General features: G+C 36.2%; 2 protein-coding genes and 1 non-coding gene across 9 annotated transcripts in view; 2 read left to right on the top strand and 1 right to left on the bottom strand.

The window, feature by feature from the left end:
• Haus3 (HAUS augmin like complex subunit 3) overlaps window positions 1-16,669 on the top strand; it is a 17,807-nt gene extending 1,138 nt beyond the window's left edge. Inside the window, exons 2-6 of one of the 3 annotated variants that reach the window (XM_031341036.1) lie at window positions 53-608; window positions 941-1,979; window positions 3,497-3,936; window positions 6,229-6,457; window positions 16,188-16,669. In XM_031341036.1, coding sequence (XP_031196896.1) covers window positions 1,071-1,979; window positions 3,497-3,936; window positions 6,229-6,457; window positions 16,188-16,421 — 1,812 coding nt within the window. In that variant the 5' untranslated portion in view covers window positions 53-608; window positions 941-1,070 and the 3' untranslated portion in view covers window positions 16,422-16,669. The remainder of the gene's footprint in view (window positions 1-52; window positions 609-940; window positions 1,980-3,496; window positions 3,937-6,228; window positions 6,458-16,187) is intronic. The other 2 variants (XM_031341037.1, XM_031341038.1) reach the window with 2 other exon arrangements.
• The window catches only part of Poln (DNA polymerase nu), a 146,714-nt gene that overhangs the window by 1,170 nt on the left and 124,117 nt on the right, over window positions 1-21,427 (top strand). For 2 of the 5 annotated variants that reach the window (XM_031341031.1, XM_031341035.1), the window contains one exon: window positions 18,360-18,504. In XM_031341031.1, coding sequence (XP_031196891.1) covers window positions 18,366-18,504 — 139 coding nt within the window. In that variant the 5' untranslated portion in view covers window positions 18,360-18,365. Of the gene's footprint in view, window positions 1-52; window positions 139-531; window positions 609-18,359; window positions 18,505-21,427 lie in introns of those variants that run through there. The other 3 variants (XM_031341032.1, XM_031341034.1, XM_031341033.1) reach the window with 3 other exon arrangements.
• LOC116071658 lies at window positions 7,515-7,617 on the bottom strand. The gene has a single exon (XR_004111053.1). It is a non-coding gene; the product is annotated as a U6 spliceosomal RNA (small nuclear RNA).

Here is a 21,427-nt window from a genome sequence, read left to right as displayed (position 1 = left end):
CCCTCTCCCCTTTCCCCTTTCCCCTTCTCCCCCTCTCTCATATAAACGGCAGAATTCTCCAGGTGCCTGTCCTTGGGACCTTGAAGAAATAACAAAGTCAAAGAAGATTAAGGCCCCTCATTTAAAGCATAGAAAAAGGTAATCAGAGGTCACAGACAGTTATGGCCAGCCACAAAATTAGTTCCTGATAACCACACAACAGACACCCATTAATCCCCCTCCCAACTTCGATTCCACTCCAACAAATGGGTACAGCATTTCCTCCTCTTCATCCTGGGCATCCAAAGAATTCCCAACTGTATTGTATATAAACCCAATGTTTTCTGGACTCATGATTGCATGCCAGCATTCATCCTGTGAGTTCGAAGCATGTGATCCAGGTCAGGACACGAAATAAAGACTCTTTCTGCAAATTGCATCGGGCTTCGAAATTCTTGACCTCGCCTGGGTTTCCCGTGGATTCAGGGCATAACATGATGACTGATGGGTACTTTGAAACTTGTCAACTTGTCCTGGTTTTCTCTGCATTAGGCTGGTTATATCTCTAAATCCTTTGAACCTGATGAACGCTGATTGAAGTAAATATTTAGTTGACTCTTCTTAGAAAGGTAGGCATAATTACTTTTCCTAACTAGAAATGACAGGGGAAAACAACTATTTTACAAAATGTAGTTTATTTTAAGTAATTTCATCATTGGGAAAAAAATCATTTTTTTATTATATCTTCATTAATTAGATTCTTCATTACTGTTGTAGTGTCCAAAGCAACACCCTGATTGCTTCTGTTTTGCTTTGTTTTTGTCAGTTTTGGTTTTGAAGATGCACCTGCATCTTCCTTTCACTTAAGTAGTCTCCTGATGTCATCTGATAAAATTATTTGTATATTTAAAATGCATTTGCCTTGTTTGTGGTCTAATACTTGTTTTCTTCCCTCCACTAGGAAAACACATTATAGATTGTATTTTTTTTCCTTTTTCTATGGACTTAGTGTAAACATATTTTTCTGTTTGAACTTAGTTTTTAAAAACCACAGATTCATATCAAATATAAAAAACAGGAGTAGTTAAACCATGAGTCGTGGAAATGAGTTTGTGGAAACATTGAAAAAAATTGGTTATCCTAAAGCTGATATTCTTAATGGAGAAGATTTTGACTGGCTGTTTGATGCTGTTGAAGATGAGTCATTTTTGAAATGGTTTTGTGGGAACGTGAATGAACAGAATGTATTGTCTGAAAAAGAATTGGAAGCTTTCAGTGATCTTCAGCGATCAGGCAAGCCCATCCTAGAAGGAACAGCATTAGATGAAGTTCTTAGGACCTGTAAAACTTTTGATTTGAAGACATGTAAAGTGGATGACAAAGAGATACAGAACTTAGAGGATGAGGTTCAAACTCTGCACAAGTTAAGTAACTTAAAAATTCAGCGAAGGAATAAATACCAGTTAATGACTTCTGAAACTAGCTACAAGTCTCTGGCATTAAATGCTAAACAAGAGGAAGCCACTAAGAAGCTGAAACAGAAGCAAAGGTTCCTTGATTCTCTGAATACTAAGCTCAGTAATGAACTTCAGGGTCTTACTGAGGGAATTAATAATTTGATGATGTTCTTTAGAAACTCTAATTTAAGTGAAAGGACAAATCCAAAGGTGTTTTTATCTCAGTTTTCCTTGGGAAAATATATAAGCCAAGAAGAGCAGAGCACAGCAGCCTTAACCTTATATACAAAAAAGCAATTCTTTCAGGGCATGCATGAAGTAGTTGAAAGTTCAAATGAAGAAAATTTTCAACTTTTAGATATACAAACACCATCTATTTGTGATAATGAAGAAATCCTTGGGGAGCGACGACTGGAGATGGCTAGACTGCAGATGGCATGCATCTGTGCCCAACGGCAGATCATATACTTGAAAACAAGTAATTTGAGCATGAAGTCAAGTATAAAATGGGCAGAAGAGAATCTTCATAGACTAACCAATGAGGTAAACATAAGAGATAAGACTGCAGTCTGGTGAGTGAGTTCCAGGACAGCACAGAGAAACCCTGTCTCGAAAGCCAAAAAAAAAAAAAAAAAAAAAAAAAAAAAAAAAAAGATAAGACTGAATTCATATTGTAATTGTTAGAAAAATGGAGTTTAATATTGCTACTACTTTAGAAAAGGGGGAATTTATTTTTTTTAAAAATTATTTATTATTGTAAATAATTACGCTGTAGCTGTCTTCAGCCACACCAGAAGAGGGCGTCAGATCTCATTACAGGTGGTTGTGAGCCATCATGTGGTTGCTGGAATTTGAACTCAGGACCTTTGGAAGAGCAGTCAGTGTTCTTACCCACTGAGCCATCTCTCCAGCCCGTAATTTTAATTTTATATAAAATTATATTAACTCAATATAATTTTATATAAAATTATACTAATTTAATACAATAAAATTATATTAACTTAACACTAAGTTAATATATTTTATAGTACTTATTTGCAGTATATATTTCATACAAGTATATTATTAATCATATTACTAGAATTTAGTAATTTTATCCTCAGTTATATTACTGAGCTAATTTTGGGCAAAGATAGCCTTAATTTGCATTATGAATTTGAAAATTGTATCATTTCAAATACAGATTGGACAGTGGTTTCTGTTTTATGGTATACACCAAGGAAACTACTTGCTTGACTATGGGTATTCTGCCTTGTTTCCTCTGACAAGAAGATGGTATTAATGAAGTCCAGGATTTAGTGGAATGAATTTCTCTTTACTTGTTGAAAATATGTAGATATATTGCAGTTGTTCATCTGCACTCTTAAGAAGCTTGCTTTCTTGATAATATAACCATTAGATAGTTGAATAAAAATGTAGAAGTTTCTGAATCAATACCTATATTAAATTAGTTACTACAACAGAAAAATTTTGAAATAAATAAAATAAGTCTGGTAAATCTGTGTGCTATAATCAGCTCATAGACTAAGAAAATACCTACTATATAATTTTAAGAAAAACTAAAATCTTCATTTGTTATAATGTGTAATATACTGTTGTTGTTGTTGTGTTTTTTTGGTTTTGTTTTGTTTTGTTTTGAGACAGGGCTTCTCTGTATAGCCCTGGCTGTCTTGGAACTCACTCTTTAGACCAGGCTAGCCTCCAACTCAGAAATCCACCTGCCTCTGCCTCCCAAGTGCTGGGATTTAAAGGCATGCACAACCACTGCCCATCCTGAGTAATATACTTTTTAAAGTTATGATTAAGATAATGATGAGATCTTCTAGTTTGTTAACCATTATTGTATACATATATAGTGTAAATGCACTGAAGTTCAGTAGTTCATGCTGGCTTTTTTCTTGACTTAGTCCATATTTTCCTTTAAAACTAGTTTTGGCTTATACTAATAAGTTAGTTTTTATTCATTGCATATATTATCTGACCACCCAAAACAAAAAATGAAAATTTTAAAATAAAAGTTTAAACCTATAGTTTGAAATGTTGCTGCTTTCTTTGTGTAGGTTATTGGTAAAGAAAATTTGGATGTAGAAATTTCTAGCTTGAACAGTGAGATTCTGAAACTTGAAGAACAAATCACTCATATAAAAGACAAAATTTTGCCTCCTTTGGTAAAAGAGAATGCCCAGCTATTGAACATGCCAGTTGTAAAAGGCGATTTTGATCTACAGATTGCTAAACAAGATTATTATACAGCAAGACAAGAGTTAGTGTTAAATGAGTTAATAAAGCAGAAGGCATCATTTGAGCTTGTCCAGTTATCATATGAGATTGAGTTGAGAAAACATTGGGATACATATCGGCAACTGGAGAGTTTGGTTCAGCAACTTAGTCAACAAAACACGGTGCTCTGCCAGCACTTGGCACTGTTAACAGACCTCTCAGTATCTGAGCAGTTAACATCAAGGACTCCCATCAGCACCAAAGACCATTCTACTCACAGGTATGTATATGTCATCGCTTCCTAAGCATTTTTCTCTTTCATTTTTGTGAAATACTAGAGAGTTGGGACAGAAATTTTAAAGGTTTAAAAATTACTTGTATTCAGATTTGGCCTTTCTGCTTTTCTTTTATCCTTTAAATTTTTTGTTCCCTTTCTGTTCATGTTAGGTCTGAATGTAGCCACTTTAGAGCTGAAGTCAATGAGTTGGGGGAGTAAAGCGATAAAATATTTTACTCCCACTTAAACACCTAGATTTAGGACAGGACATTTGAATACAGCTTTGTATCATACGTATTGCTGGGCATGATACTGATTGTATCAGGAAGACTTTATTTCCCTATCTGATGAGGTAGATCACTAAAATGAAAGGTAGCCCTTCCTGGTTATCTAAGCAATTGATGATAACAGGATACTGGAATTGAAAGCTAAAATATTAGACTTCAAAAGTCTGTACTCTGCCCAATATGTGGCTCATATCTGTAATTCCAGCACCTAGAAGGTTGGGGAAGAGCTATACTAAGTTTGAAGCCTTACTTTATGGGCTATGTAATAATGTTCAACAAACACTTGTGTTTTAAATCCTGTGTGGTGATGGGATTACATATTTAATTTCAACTTTCCTGGGCCAGGAGAATCTTGAATTTGAGGTCAGCTTGGGATACATAGCAAGAATTCTAGGACAGCCTGAGCTGCACAATGAGACTTTGTATTTTAAAGAAAGAAAGAATTGGCATGGAGACTGGGGAGATAGCTTAGTCACTGCAGTGCTTGTGTACAAATTTTGAGAACGGCAATTTGATCCTCCAGAAACTACATAAAAAAGCCAGGTGCAGTGGCATGCTCCTGTCATCTCTATACTGGAGAGGTAGAGAAGGAAGGATCTCTAGTGCTTGCTGATTAGCCAGTTTTATAGAATGGGTGAGCTCCAGGTTCATGAGAAACTTAAAAGTGAGGCAGAGTGGTTGAGGAATACTCCCAACGTTAACCTTTGGGCTCCCTGTGTGCATGTGGAGACATACACACACATTTTGTATGCTACTCCTCATTTTTTGGTAGAATCAGAAAAACATACTTTAGGTTTTAATCCCAGAACTTGGGAGGCAGAGGCAGATGGATTTCTGAGTTCAAATCCAGCCTGGTCTATATAGCAAGTTCCAGAGCAGTCAGGGCTACACAGTATCTTAGGGGGAAAAATTTGTGTGAGCGAACAGGGAGAGAGCAAACTATATGTTGATGTATGTATATTATGAGTAAAAAGAGCACATCTTTTTATAAGGCTGGCATAACATGCCACTTTAGATTTATCTTTTGTTTTATAGGCTAATGGATTTTTCTGCCATTAAGTGCAATGTTAAAATGGTTTGTTAGGGCTGGAGAGATGGCTCAGTGGTTAAGAGCACTGACTGCTCTTCCAAAGGTCCTGAGTTCAAATCCCAGCAACCGCATGATGGCTTACAACCATCCGTAATGAGATCTGATGCCCTCTTCTGGTGTGTCTGAAGACAGCTACAGAGTACTTACATATAATAAATAAATCTTTTTAAAAATGGTTTTGAGCCGGGTAGTGGTGGTGCATGCCTTTAATCCCAGCACTTGGGAGGCAGAGGCAGGCGGATTTCTTAGTTCGAGGCTAGCCTGGTCTACAGAGTGAGTTCCAGCACAGCCAGGGCTACACAGAGAAACCCTGTCTTGAAAAAAAAAAACCAAAAAACAAAAAAAAAAAAAAAACAAAACCACTACAGTTTTGTGAGATAAGCATTAAAGATTGATTTCCCTATGTCACTGTTGCTGCTGCTGTATCATAGATGTATTCTGTAAAAGAAGTATTTTCTCAGGACATACCATTGAAGCTCACTTTGAAGTAAACTAATAGCAGTTAAGAATCAAGATGATGTTTATATCTAAAATAGGGAAAATGGAAAAACTGGAAATTCAGAATTTCTTTTAAAGGATTATTTATCTTTTGAGATAGTGTCTTCCTGGCTTTGAGTTTGCTATGTATCCTTGAGCCTCTAATCCATCTACCTTCCTGAATGCCGAGATGACAGGGTTTTAGAACATACTCAAATTTACATATTTCTCCTCTGAAATAATATTATACCTGAGCTGGTTTCAATTGCTCAATACTAGAAACACATTAAGTTACTACTTTCCAGTTGTTACTTAGCTATCACTATCTGTGACCCAATTTGGTGGGTTATAATCTTGAAAACTACTAACTTAAACATTTTTTCTTTAATTTTTAATTAAATTTAATTAATTTTAATTCTCTTTAATATTTTTATATTTTAGGCTTTATCAACTTTTAGAAGGAGACAATAAGAAAAAAGATTTGCTTATAACCCATGAACACCTGGAGGAAGTAGCTGAGAAATTGAAACAAGATGTTTCTCTAATACAAGATCAGTTGACAGTATCTACTCAAGAGCACTTTGTCTTTTTGTCCAAACTGAATAATGATGTGGACATGTTTTGTGATGCTTTGTATCATGGAGGGAATCAGCTATTGCTTTGTGATCAGGTGAGTGTTTACCTAGAAATTTAAAATGCTTTAAAAATTCTGTTCATTGTAAGGGGCTGGAGAGCTGGCTCAGTAGTTAAGAGCACTGGCTGCTCTTGTAGAGGACTCATGTTGCCTTCCTAGCACCCACATGGCACATGATGGCTCAAAACCATCTATGACTCTGTTTCTGGTGTCCTCTGCTTTTATGGGTACCAGGCACACATGTGGTACACATACATGCAAACAAAAATACTTATTAAAACCAAAAAATAAAAAGTTTAAAAAATGTTTCTTATAAAAAATATTATGAAGAAAAGACTATCCTATTCCATTAAACAAATATAATATTTACTTGAATTTGAGAAGCATAGTCTTGCTGTGTAGCCTATGCTGGTCTCCAACTCAATCTTAGTATCTCCCAGGTACTAGGATTATGGGCTTATTCCACCACACAAAAATCTTATTTTATATATACATTTTTTTATCCTAATTTATATATATATTTTTCCAGATAATTTTGAGTTTCATGTACAGAATTTGAAAATTTATAAAATTTTCAGCTACTATAAAAGGATATATAATATTGATGCTATGTTAAGAAAGAAAACCTGTTTATTTTAGCAAATAGAGGATTGCCTTTCTGTAAAATCTCTATGTATGGTACATGCTTTTTTTTTTCACTCGTTTTTTTCACATTATAGAATATTATAACAGCATATATGTAATACAACTAGGTGGATTGCATATAATGTACTAAGAATTCATATAATATAGTAAACAAAACATAGGGAGAATTTTGGAGAAAATTTTTGTCAAATATGAATAATAGTTGGAAGGAGGAAAAGAAAACAGTCATGTAATGAGCTAGAACTTGAGCGATGCCTATTTAGATCTCAAGTCAAATAGGTTTAAAGGCATCTTTTCAGATTCTTAGTATATGGTATCTGTCCATTCTTTTGTTGGATCAATTATTTCTGAACAGAACAGGATTTAAATCATATTATAACAAATCCTGGATGCAGTTTTGAAAAGTAATTGCCAGTAGAAAATATAGTGCCAGAGGAAGAAGCAAACTAAAAATATGGAATACCTCATGAATTTGCATGTCATCTGTGTGTAGGGTCATGCTAATCTCTATATCAGTCTAGTTTTAGTCTATGTGCTGATGAAGTGCGCACAGTACATGCTTTTTTTAAATGGAATTCCCCAACCTTCTTTGAGGAGTACTATCTTTGAGTTTTATTATGTAAATTAAATTGTATATTAACTTCTCTGCTTTCAAACTTTATATGCATTCAATTGGATATTTCATTAACTTGTTTGTTCTTACTCTGTGTTATAGTTATTTATTTAAACCCCAGCCTGAGGCTTCTACCCTACCTTTGATATTTAAATTCCTGGATGAAGGACACACTGACAACCTTTATATTTACAATAGGCCTTAAGGAGCACAAGAGCTGGGTAGCTTCCTACCCTCTGTGTTGTTAAGAGTCTACTTTCCTATTGATAACCCTGAGTTATTACTTACTACTTTTGTTTCACTAGGCTTCTCTTAACTCTAATCAGCTAGCCCTCAGGGTCAGGTTCTTAATGGCTCCCCAGTTATGACAGCTCCTTCCTCCTCTTCCTCTTTTTTTTCCTCCTTTTCCTCCTCCTCCTCTCCTTTTCAACTTCAACTCCAAGCTCTCTTCTGCCCAGCTATTGGCTTTTGGCATCTTTATTTACCAATCAGAATAACTTGGGGTCAGGGTCACTCAGTGTCTTAATTGCGGTCTCTCTTGTCTCTGGCATAACCAGTTTTGGGGCCCTAGATTAACATTAGAATACCAATTTAAAAGGCTCTTTCTCTATAGTAACAAACATAAACATACTAGGAACTATTTTGAAACAATTATGAAAATAATTAAGTATGAATTACATTTAAAAGTCTAGTCGGGCCCGGCAGTGGTGGCGCACACCTTTAATCCCAGTACTTGGGAGGCAGAGGCAGGCAGATTTCTGAGTTAGAGGCCCCCCTGGTCTACAGAGTGAGTTCCAGGACAGCCAGAGCTGTACAGTGAAACCCTGTCTCAAAAAAACAAAAAAAATTTTAAAAAATCTAGTCGATACTTTGTAACTTAGGTGAGGTATTTAACCGTCTATCCTATCTCAATGAGTTACGATTTTATACCTAAATCACCTTCTGTTTTAACTTGTATTACTATTCTAAAACTATTTTTCAAATCTAGAAAATCTTTAATGTTAAACAACAGAATTGTGAGACTGTAACTATCTAGTTTTCAACCCTGACAGAGATTTCAGAAGGGATTAAATATTACCCCAGTATGCAGAAAGCACAAAGACACAGCTTCCGAAACTATAGAAATGACAGAGGCAGCTGACCGCTTGAACAGTTCCCAGCATTTCTTATAATGTTGGAGCATCTATTTTTAGCCTTTTGGCCCAGAACATCTGACAAACTTTATGGACAGACAGCATTCTGCCTACAGATGAAATTAGGGCATTTCTTGCCTAGTGGCTAGCTTGCCACAGTTGAAGCAACTCCACACGGAGATACTGATGTTCATTACCTTCTTTGAATTGGAATGGGGATACTGTCAGGAGCACACATGTCTTGTAATCAAAAGATCTTTTAATAATGAAATACCATTAAATGTAATATTCTGACGCTCTTGAAGACCATCTATATATAGCATAACTGAATTGTTAAATATTGATTACTTTTAGCTATTTACTATATGAATAACCTTGAAAACATTTTATAGTAGTTAACTAAATTAGAATCTAATATGAGCTTGAGTTCGATGATCTGACTATTAACTTGCATTGCTTAATTATTTTAAACAGTTTGTAATAGCAGCTATTAAAAGGACTGTGACTGGGTCTAAGCCTTGTATTCTAAAATGAGTTGTATATGCATAATGCCTATCTAAGAGTAACAAAATTAATTAAAAATTTTGTATCAACATATAAAGATTTATACCAATGAAAACTTTAACTTGTATCAATATATAAATTCTGTACCAATGTAAAAAAATATAACTTCAAATCTTCATCAAGATATAAAGATTTCTATCAGTTTGAGATTATGGCTATAAAATGTTATGTTTAAGAGTAAATTTAATAATCCATCCCCATTTATCTAATTTGTTATACTATTACTATATCCTCCTTTTTTTTTCTTTTCAACCCCCTTCCCTTTACCTAAGAAAGAAAGAAGGATAGAGAAGAGGAAAGGAAAGATAGAAATGGGAGTCTAAGCTCTCTGTTTTGTTTCTTCCCTGTCCAGAACTATAATTGTTTGTAAATTATCCCTTAAAAACGAGAGTGTATTTTATAAAATAACCAAAACCAGACATCCAAAATTAAGGGATTCAGGTGATGATTTTCTTATAATTGCTTCCTGTTGAATTGGGATGAAGGATTCCTTTTTTGGGAGGTGGCAAGAAAATTAGAAAAATGGGTAGTCTCAAGAAAGCTAGCTGTGGCATTTGTTGTTCAGTCTCTGTGTATTGAGAAAGTTCATCTTAACTGAAGTCTTGACTGGAACCATCTGAAAGACTGGATGAACTGAGATCATAGGGGATTAGCAACCCTTTCTGAAACTGTTCAGGAAGTAAGTCTCTGGAAACAGCATCAGTTGAGCCAGGATCAGGCAGGGAGCTAGAACAGCAAGTCATTTTAGCTTTCCTGAGGGTGAATCTTGTCAGAGCTGACCTTTTGGTGTTTTATTTTGTATTATATGAACTTTGTAACCAATATTTAGTTCTATAAAAATATTTGTATGTATCATACAAGGTGCATAGATCAGTTAGGGGATGAATTTTTATTTCTTGTTTGAGCAGGTGAAAGACAATTGTCTTTTTTTTTTTTTAGTTAGTTTGGTCAATAACCAAATTGTAATAAATCTTCATTCATGCCATATGAAAGGATAACATGATGAATTTTAAGGATTCTGTAACCAACAAGATTTATAGGCTGAAGTTTTAGCTAGAGACATTTTCATGTCTCAGCCAGTTTCAGGGCTGCTCCCATGTAGAGGGATCAGCAAATCATGTTACCTGTCCGGTTTGCTCTTCTTGATTTTTTTTCCTTCCTTCTTGATTTTTTTCCTTCCTGTCCCTAGCGAAGATCTTCTGCAGCAGGTCTTCCTCTGTCATTTTTGATCCATATTTCTTTGGAAGGAGTCCAAAGCCTTTTTTTCCTTTCCTGTTTTGACATAACATTAGGCCAACCCACTACAACCCTTTACCCCTCAACTTAGTATTCAGTCACGGAGGCTGGTGGTGAAACCTAGGGCCTTCAACAGTCTGGGGAAGGACTTCATTATTGAGGGACAACCCTACACTTTTTTCAGTTTTTTGAAACAGGTCTCATATGCTTCGGGTAGCCTTAAATTCACTTTGTAGCTCAAGTTGATCCTAAACTTGCAATCCTTCTTTTGGATTACAAACATGCTTCCCAGTGACTAGCATTTGCTTATTTTAATTTCTATTTATTTGTTTATTTATTTATTTATTTATTTATGAGACAGTGTCTCCCTGTGTATTCCTTGCTCAACTGGCACTCACTGTGTAGATCAGGCTAGCCTCAAGCTCAAAGACATCTGTCTGCCTCTGCTTCCCCAGTGTTGGGGTTAAAGGTATGTGCCACCATAACTGGCATGTACATGTTTTTTAATATTATTTTTGAAATGCATCTGTGTACATACATATATCAGTTTTCTCTTTTATATAATTACTGTCCCATTATATAAAATTTCATAATTATTTGTTCTCTTGACATGTTAAGATAATTTCTAGTTTTCTGTGGTTAGTTTTTGTGTTAATAACTCATTCATACTTTATTTGTAGACCAAATGCCTGATAGAAGCAACTTAAAGTGGAAAGGATTTGTTTGGCTAATGATTTTAGAGAGTTTAATTCATTATCATTTGACCCCATGTGCTTAGACAGAACATCATAGTTGCAGAGGAGGTTCTCATTTTGAGCACAGGAAGCAGGAAGACACCACTCTGCCTCTCTGCCTTTGTCTCTCTCTTTCTCTCTCTCACTAGGAGTCTTTTAAGATGTAGGTAGACATTTTTTATCATATTTCTAAAATTATACTTATTTATTTGTGTGTTGTGTGGGTGCATGTGTGCCATGGTGCACAATTGAGATCAGGACAGTTTATAAGTGTTGGTTCTTTACTATATGGTCCCAAGGATTGACTTCAGGTTGTCAGGCTTGGCTGTAGGTGCCATTATCTATTGAGGCGGCTCTCTGGCCCATTAGTTTGTTACTCTTGAACATATTTTTTTATTATTACTTATATTTTTTTTACAGTCCAGCCATTGCTCCCCTCCCCACCCTCCACAGTTCCTCATCCATTCCTCCCTGCTGTCTCCAAGAGGATGCCCCCTTGCCCCTCAGGACTCCCCACTCCCTGGGGCCTCAAGTCTCTCAAGCGTATCTTCTCCCACTGAGGCCAGACCAGGTAGTCCTCTGTTGTACATGTGTCAGGGGCCTCAGACCAGCTCAGGTATGCTGCCTAGTTGGTGACTCAATGTCTGAGAGGTCTCAGGGGTCCAGGTTAGTTGAGACAGTTGGTCTTCCTATGTGGTTGCTCTCCTCCTCAGCCTCTTCTAGGCTTTTCCTAATTCCTTCAAAGGGCTCCCTGACTTCAGTCCAATATTTGGGTGTAAGTGTCTGCATCTATCTCAGTCAGCTACTTATTGGTCTTTCAGAGGACCACCATGCTAGGCTCCTGTCTGTAAGCACACCATAGCATCAATAATGTCAGGTCTTGGAGTCTCTCACCTCCCAGGTCTCTGGTACTTTCTAGAAAGTCCTCCCCCCTACCCCCTGCCAAAGTTGCATATTCCCATTCATTTTGCTGGCTCTTAGGGGCTTCTGTCCTGTCTCCTTCCACCCCTATACCTGATCATGTTCCTCTTTTCCCTTTCCCCTCCCCTCCCCACTTCCTCCTCCCCCAGGCCCCTCCCACTGTCTCCTGTGATTTTTTTTTTTTTTTTCTTCTCCCTCCCAAGTGGGACTGAAGCATTCCCACTTGGACCCTTCTGCTGTTAACCTTCTTGAGTTCTGTGGTTGTATCCTAGATATGTTGTACTTTTTTAGCTAATATCCACTTATTAGTGAACACATACCATGCATGTCCATTTGGTTCTGAGTTAACTCACTCAGAATGATATTTTCTAGTTCCATCCATTTGCCTGCAAAACTCATGATGTCCTCGTACTTAATAGCTGAATAGTGTAAATGAGACACATTTTCTGTATCCATTCTTCCATTGTGGAACATATGGGTTGTTTCCAGCTTCTGGCTATCACCGTTAAGGCTGCTTTGAACATAGTGGAGCACATGCCTTTATCGTATAGTTTGACATCTTTTGGGTATATGCCCAAGAGTGGTATAGCTAGGTCTTTATGTAGATGTTTCCAATTTTCTGAGGAACCTCCAGATTGATTTCCAGAGTGGTTGTTCCAGTTTGCAATCTCACCAGCAATGGAGGAGGATTCCTCTTCCTCCATATCCTCGCCAACATGTACTGTCACTTGAATGTTTGAGATTCCTCTGTTGTGAACTCTGTTTTGCTCTATACCTCTTTTTTTGATTGGGTTGTTTATTTATTTATTTATTTTTTTGGAGGTTAGCTTCTTGAATTCTTTATATATTTTGGATACTATCCCTCTATTCGATGTGGGTTTAGTGAAGATTTTTTCCCCCAATCTGTAGGCTGCTGATTTGTCTTATTGACAGTGTTTTTTGCCTTACAGAAGGTTTTCAGTTTCATGAGGTCCCATTTATCAATTCTTGATCTTAGATCATGAGCCATTGGTGTTGTTTAGTAAATCTCTCTGAGCTTCCCCCTCCCCCTGTGACACTCTTTAGCATATTTTAAAAGAAAAAAGTAAGCCAATTAAAATGAATAGAATGCTTCTAAAGTCTCACATTTAATTCTGAATTGCTCTAAATTATTTTGTTGTTGACAGTTGACTTCATTTTCTACACTGTACATCAAGAATATTGGGGAAGACTTTTGTTTTTTCTTTGAAACAGTCTCACCATGTTACCCTTGCTGCTCGGGAAATTACTATATAGACCTGTCTTCTTGCCTTTGCCTCAAGTGGTAGGATTAAAGCTCTGAGTAACCATGCTCATCTAAAAAGTATTTTAAAAGTGCTTGACCATCAGCAGCTCCGTCATGCTAATCTCTATTATAAGAAGATGCATCTTTATTTCAGATTTGTGGAGATATGAAAAAATGCATTGTAGATTCCCAAGAATAGTTTGTATTATAATCTCACTATTTGGCATCATTGATGTTTTACTATCTCATTAGGGTATAAAAAATCAAGTCAGGTTATACATAGTAATGAACACCTTTAATCCCAGCACTTGTGAGGCAGAAGCAGGCAGATCTGAGTGTTAAAGGCCAGCCTTGCCTGCATACTGAGTTCCAAGACAGCCAAGATTACAGAGTCCTGTACTCCCTTTTCCCAAAAAGGAAATTTAAAAAGTCTAGTCAGTTTTATTAGTGAAGCTGAACATTTTTAATATCTGCTATAGAAATATTAGCACCTTAAGATCATTAGGATTTAATTAAAATTAAAAGTGATGTTATTAGTATACCAAACTTTTGTTTACCAAATTTTTTTAGAGAACATTTAAAATAGACAATAATGTCAAAATTACTTTTTTTTTTTTTTTTAGATTTATTTATTATTATATGTAAGTACACTGTAGCTGTCCTCAGACACACCAAGAGAGGGCATCAGATCTCATTCTGGATGGTTGTGAGCCACCATGTGGTTGCTGGGATTTGAACTCATGACCTCTGGAAGAGCGGTCAGTGCTCTTAACCACTGAGCCATCTCACCAGCCTGAAATTTACCTTTTTTTAAAAGATATATTTTTGAAGTACTAATCTGTGAAATAGGCGTGACAGATCTAAAAGCAGTCATTTTTTTAATTTGTACATTGGAATTACCAGGGAGCAGAGTACTGAAATGTTGATTCCTGGCTCTGTTGCAGAGATTGAATAATTTAGCCTGAATTGAGGCCTAGGAATTGTATTTTTATAACAAGCACGCAGTTGCTTGTGGGCCATGCCCAGAAACTCTGGAATGTTGGAGGTAGTTATAGCTACAAACTTTAGGAGACCCTCTGCTGGTAATTGGCTATAGTTTTGGAGAGTAGAATGCTTGCTTGGACAACTCTAGAGATGTTAAAATCCTTCAAATGCCAAAAGTGAAGAAATCAAATTTCTAAACATTAAAGCTTTAACAAGTCTGAGTTCTTAAGCAGAAGAATTACATGTTAGTATGGTTTTCATTAAGTATTCATTTTACAGGACAGAAAAAAAGAGAAAAGGAGATTTTTGTGGTGCAGGATTTTTTTTTCTTTCTTTGTTTGTTATTTAAATGGTTGAAAAAAGGAGCATGCCACTGTGGATTTTTATTTTTATGTGATTATGTAATATAGTCAAATAACCTACATTATCATTTCTAGAGACCCTGGGATGATTGTGGCTCCATTTATCCTTTAGTCAATGTGGAGGCAGACATAAATCAATGGTTGGTGTTCTGGCCGATGTCCCAAAATCCACCCTACTGATTTTCAGGTGATCTGCTCACCTAGCTGAGGCTTACCAGTGACAGAAATGAATAAAGGATTCCACCTGAGTCTAGTTTGGTGAACCAGTGAGTTTAATTGCAAAAACAGGATTTAAATGAGAAGCCAATTACTGGAGCATGGGCAGTTAGCTTACTGGCAACTCTACTACCCAAAAAAGACTCCCTCCCAAGTGTTAACTTCCATGTACATCTTCTTGGAGAGACAGGAGGGAGAGCTTCATGAGCCCCTCCTACCCCTATAAAAAAGCTTTTATAGGTCTATACTAAAGCAATTTTTTTTAACTAGACTTCATTTCAAGGTTTTTTCCTGTATTTATATGTCTCAGGCACAGATTAAGCTACAATGAAGTTTCATTAATAAGACCTTCATGAGAAAGTTTTTGTTCATTGTTTTTGTGTCAATAGTTATAAGTGTTTGATACAAGGTAGGCATTCAATAATATTTGTTGATTATATGAAGACACAGAACAGATCGGGTACACTTCAATCTGGTGGAAACAACTTCTTTGCTTTCTTGTTTGTTTGCTTGACATAGGGTCTCATGCTGCAGTACAGGTTAGTGTGGAACTCGTTATGTATTCTAGTCTGACCTCAAATTTACAGCAATTCTGCGTCAGCTTTCCTACTCTGAGATTACAGCCATGAGCCCATGCCCAAAACTTTTCATTGCATTTTTGTGTGTGGAGTGATGCACATATGTCAAAAGATCAGAGGACAATTGGAAGTCTATTGTTTCTTTCAAGCATGCAGGTTTGGGGGATCAAACAGGTCATTAGGCTTGATAGCAAGCACCTTTATCCACTGAGCCATCTCTTCAGCCCAGTGATCTTTAATTACAGATTTTAGTTTTTCTTTTGTTTATTTTTTTAAAGACAAGATCTCACTGTGTAGTCCTGGTGGTTTGGAATTAATTATGCAGTTCTGACTAGCCTGGAACTCAAAGATATTTCTGCCTCCGTCTCCAAGCATTGAGATTATGAATGTTTGATATGGGTTTTTATTATGAGGAGTTATTAAGTCACAGAATTTCCTTTTGAATTATATTTTAAATTTCTAGTTGGTGTTTCGAATAAAGTTCTTGAAATAAAAGCCTTTTTCTTCTCATTTCAGGAGTTAATGGAGCACTTTCATCAAGTTGAATCTCAGTTGAATAAATTAAATCATCTCCTTACTGAAATTCTTGCTGATGTGAAGACAAAAAGAAGAATTTTGACAACTAATAAGTTGCATCAAGTGGAAAGAGAATTATATGTATATTTTTTTAAAGATGAAGACTATCTAAAAGATGTTGTGGAAAATTTAGAAAACCAGTTAAAGATTAAGGCTTCAGGTCTTAAAGACTGAAGACGTCTTCTTTTTTTTTCCCAAGACAGTATTTCTCTTTATAACCTAACTGTCCTGGAACTCACTCTGTAGACCAGGCTGGCCTTGAACTCAGAAATCTGCCTGCCTTTGCCTCCCAAGTTCTAGGATTAAAGGTGTGTGCCACCACCGCCCAGCAACTGAAGACTTCTAAAAACGGAATCTTTACTATGACTGCTGTGTTTTAAAGTACCGGACTATATCTAATAAACTACTAATTTTTCTTTGCATTTATTTGTATGCAGGAAGGGATGTGTGTGTCTATTGTGGCCTTGTATGTTAGTGTGTACCATAATGACTATGTGAGATAAGAGAACAACTTGGAGGAGATGGTATTATCCTTTACCACGAGAGTGCTGGAAATGGAAATCAAGTCATTAGTCTTGCGGGCAGTGACTAGACCATCTTGTCGGCTTCAATGCTGCTAAGTTTTATGAATTTAAGATCAATAGAACCTTTTGTTTTAATAGATTCAGTGTTAAGTTGAACTTCCCTAATCTGAAATTTTTAAATGGTCCCAAATCTGAAACTTTATAAGTAACTGAGATGATTCCATGAGTGAAAAATTCTACATCTAATCTTACACAACAGGTCAGAGTCACAAAACAGATAAGCTAAATTAGAAAACAACCCTCAATTTGTCTGAAATACAGATGAACTTCACATTTCAGCTTGGGTTCTATCCCTAAGATATCTAATTGTATATGTGCAAAAATTAAAATATCTGAAACACTTTGGTCCTGCACATTTAAGATAGGGAATATTTAGTTAGCATCAGTTTGGTTGTTAACCCCTGTTCAGAGTGGAGGTGCTGTGCTTTTGTAGCACTGGCTAGCCAGATGGCTTGCCTTTGCCTCTCTTAATTCATGGTCCTGCATTGACTATGCTGGGATTATCAGCATGCGTCACCACATTAGACTGACTGGCTGTTATCAAAGAGCTCATTTCATGATATATTTGTATTAAATACTAATTACCATAAGAGATTAGCAGTAGTAAATAGCTCTGAGAATATTTTTTACTTTTGTTATATGGAATGCCAGTCTTAAAAATGACATCTCAAAGTTTTATGGTCATGTTGAGAAAGAAAAAAATGTGGGGAAATATACTAACTGCTTTCCTGGTGGGTGATAACAAAATCATTTTAAATTGGTGCCAGGTAATTTAAATGTGTGAACCAGATGCTTGTTCTATACTTTTCACCTAAACCTTTACCTGCTCTGGGACCAGTAGGATATATCAGTGCCAAGATGGTAGGTAGGTTGTCTCCTTTGATGGCCCAAGTCAGTTTTAATTTCCATATTTATAGTCAAAGTCATCTGCTTGAAAATTAATAATCGGTAGTTACCAGAACTGACGAGTATTTAGGTACAATTTTTACTTCATAATTTGTTAACTAGAAAGTGAGGGTTTTTTCCCCTCCAACATGGGGTTTCTCTGTGTAGTACTGGCTGTCCTGGAACTAGCTTTGTAGACCAGGTTGGCCTTGAATTCAGAGATTCACTTGCCTCTGCCTCTCTAGCGCTAGGATCAAAGGCATGTGCCACTGCCACCCAGTGAGTTGAATCAAACCTAGGGCTTACACATACCAAGTAAATCCTCTCTCTACCAGTGAGCTCTATCCCCAGCAGGTTTTGTTTTTGTTTTTTATACTTTAAACATATTTGAGACTGGGTCTTGTTAAGTTGCCTAGGCTGTCCTTGAATTTCCTCTGCCCAGGCGGACTTGAACTGTTTTCCTCCTGCCTCAGCCTCCCACTTCAGCTTGCATCAACATGTCTCACCTCTCATTTTTTTCATCCTATTTGTGTTACATAATCAAAACCTGTTTCTTGTAGTTCTTAATACCTTTTAAAAAATAATATACATAAATCCTTTTAAAGCCTTAAAATTAATATGTGGGTACTTATCTTATATTTAGGGCTTTATGAAAATGGAAAATTATGAGGCATGTGTAGGTTTTGATCTCTGTGAGACAGCCCTCTCCACTGTTGCTCAGAAGATTATGTCTGCTATGCGTTCAGGTGATTTAATGGATTCTAGGAATGAGGGAGAGAGTACAAAGAGTAAGTAATTTTATGAGCCTTCCTTTTATTGTCTTAAATGTTAATTATTTTAAAGACTAAGACTTAAGTGAAATGGATGTTATAGAATTATTCCATAGAACTTTATATTTTGTAGGGATTTGTGTTGCCTACAAAGGAAGTGGTTTCCAATATGCCCCCTTCCTGCCTTCCCATTCATTTTGACCACATTGCTTACTGAGTTCAAAGTCCTTTAATTCCATTGTTTTAATATAACACACTCTTCCTTGTTTCAGATGTTCTAGGATATTCAAAGGAGATGAGATCTTTTATGATGTCTCTTGCTTGACTCTCAGATTATTGAATTTGTACATAGTAGTTGCTGTTGTATATGGTCATAAGAGAAGTGTTTCCATCATTGTAAAATGTATAAACTCTGGGTATCAGAGAAGAATGGGTTTGGCTATGTGGGCTTATGATGTGTGGTATAATAGTAAAAAGCTGTGGCATATATTCTCAGGTTCAGTTATAGCTGAAAGGTTTGTAACAAGTGTTTTTTGTTTGTTTGTTTGTTTGTTTTTGCTTTTTTTTTTGCTGGTTTTGTTTTTTTTAAACTAGCAAAACCAGTAATTTGTGGATTATTTCTTTTCATACAAAATAAGTTATAAGTGATACTAAGTTAGGATATTAAGAGACAGTAGTACTGGCGGGGGGGTGGGGTGGGTAGAGATGACTCAGTGAAAAAAAAAGGCAACAGGCTTGAGCAGCTCAGTGTGAATCCCTTGTATTCAGATAGAAAAGCCAGCTACATGTGTCTGTAACCTCAGTATTGGAGATAGAGGCAGGTAGATACAGAGAGTCACTGGCCAGCCAGCCTAAGTGAAAATTACTGCTTATATTGCTAGAATCTCAATTTTCCTCAAAATATTCTCCTTATTCAAAGGTCATCACTACCTGACTTATTACAACTTTTATAATAAAAGGCATTTTATATTGCTTCAAAGACCTTTTTGTCAGAGATTACTTATCTTTTTGTAGGGATCCAGACTTCCTGTCTGAGGTATACAGGTCTGTGCGTAGCTCAGTTTCAGTGCATCAGATCTCTGTCAGCAAAGTGAGAACTCAGATAATGAGTGCCCCTTCCAAGCCATGTTTGAAGATCAACTTGCTTGTAAATTGGATTACCAGTTGGAACTCAGGATAATTTCTCTTCAGTCCTAGTCTAAATAACAGTATCATAGGGCTGGGGGGTGAAATAATATGCCAGAATGACTCTAGGCCTGGAAATGCTTCATGAAGCAGCTTTACTACCAACTGAGACCTTGTATCTCAGAACATGAAAGAAATAAATTTATACTTTCTTTAAGCCATTATATTAGAAACTTTTGTGCTTGCAGCTTTTTTTTTAACCTTAACTCCCTTTATATTGAGATTTGGGTTCATCTGTAAATTTTTTGGCATTGTATTGTTCAGTAACACTGATAAAAGATTTGCCAGTTACTGAGGTCAAAGGAGTTTTTAAGGTAGTTAGTGATCTAGATGCTGAGTTATACTTGAGATTAAACACCTTTTTTTATTCGTATGTGTGTTTATTTTATTTTGTTTTCATATAAAAAAATTCCAGCACACATTTATTAGAACTTATTTTAAGTTAGAGTTTAGGGATATATATTAAATATTTTACAAACATTAATTCATAAAAGGCTGATTTACTAAAAAGTATTTGTTAAAATCTATTTAATTTGAAACTCATTTTTATTCCCAGTATCTACTAGGAGTATTTTGCACTGTCAGGGACAGAATAGAAACAAAATGATAAAATAGACCTGTGTTTGTAGTCCTAATTAGGAGTAAATGAGTAAACATTTTTATGTGTAAAATTAAGTATGAAATCCTTACTTCAGATCACTCTCATGGTCCTACATGTCTTTGATTTTAGTTCCCAAGGTCACAGCCCTCATGGGTTTTTTTTGGTAGTCTTCAAGTTGCTTTTTGTTTTCAGTTAACTGCCACTTTGGTTGTTTCTTTGTGCCATGGCTTGAGGTTATTCTTTGTCCTTGTTCTCTGGAAAGTTTGTCCCTAGAAATGTTACCATGTATTTCTATGTATCATCTGGCTTCAAACTGCCCTTTACATATTATATTCTGCTATTCTTTATTTTCCATCTTTTTGTATTGGAGTAAATCTTCAACTCCAATAAGCCTGTACAAAAACACACAACTCAACTGGTAATATTTGTAAGCTGCATGCCTAGGTTGGCAGAGTTACCACTATACCACTCCATTCCCCAGCTACTTGTGGCTTCTCTGGGCCATGTGGGGTTCTGCTCCATTGTCCTTCCACTTCTTCCTCCATCTTTTCTTCTTCCCTTCTTACTCTTTCCCTACTCTCCAAAACCTCCAGCCCCACCATTCCCTTTCACTGCTCAATCACAGGCTCTAGCCTTTATTTGACTAGTTAAAATGGAAAGAAGATTCACATGAAGTCACTTGTGATCTACTCATCAGGACAGCCCCTCTTAAGGAAGCAGAATTAACATTAGAATACAAAAAGCACCAGAACAACTCACATTTCCCTCTTTTTGTCCAATTAAAAGGCTCTTTTCTTTCAGATATAAATTGAGCACAACCATTACAGTTATGCAAATTATAAGGTATAAGATACACTTAACACCCAGTCTATTGTGTTTGTCAATTTGGATAAAGTACTCTACCATCTATCCTAACTTAAGAAGCTATAATTCTATACCTGAATTATGTTCTGGTTTTAGCTTGTATTACCATCTGAAAACATCCTCTCAAATCTGTATCATTTCTTTCAGTTCTAAACAACTTGTATTGACTATTAATCTATAACTAATCTTCAACCCTGTGAGAAATCCAAGAATGACGGCTGGGCAGTGGTGGCACACGACTTTGATCTCAGCACTTGAGAGGCAGAGGCAGGCGGATCTCTGAGTTCGAGG

This window comes from Mastomys coucha, unplaced genomic scaffold, assembly GCF_008632895.1.
Source record: "Mastomys coucha isolate ucsf_1 unplaced genomic scaffold, UCSF_Mcou_1 pScaffold22, whole genome shotgun sequence".
Classification (NCBI taxonomy): domain Eukaryota; kingdom Metazoa; phylum Chordata; class Mammalia; order Rodentia; family Muridae; genus Mastomys; species Mastomys coucha.
Note: the sequence above shows the minus strand (reverse complement) of the source record. Positions and strands in the feature narration are given on the sequence as shown.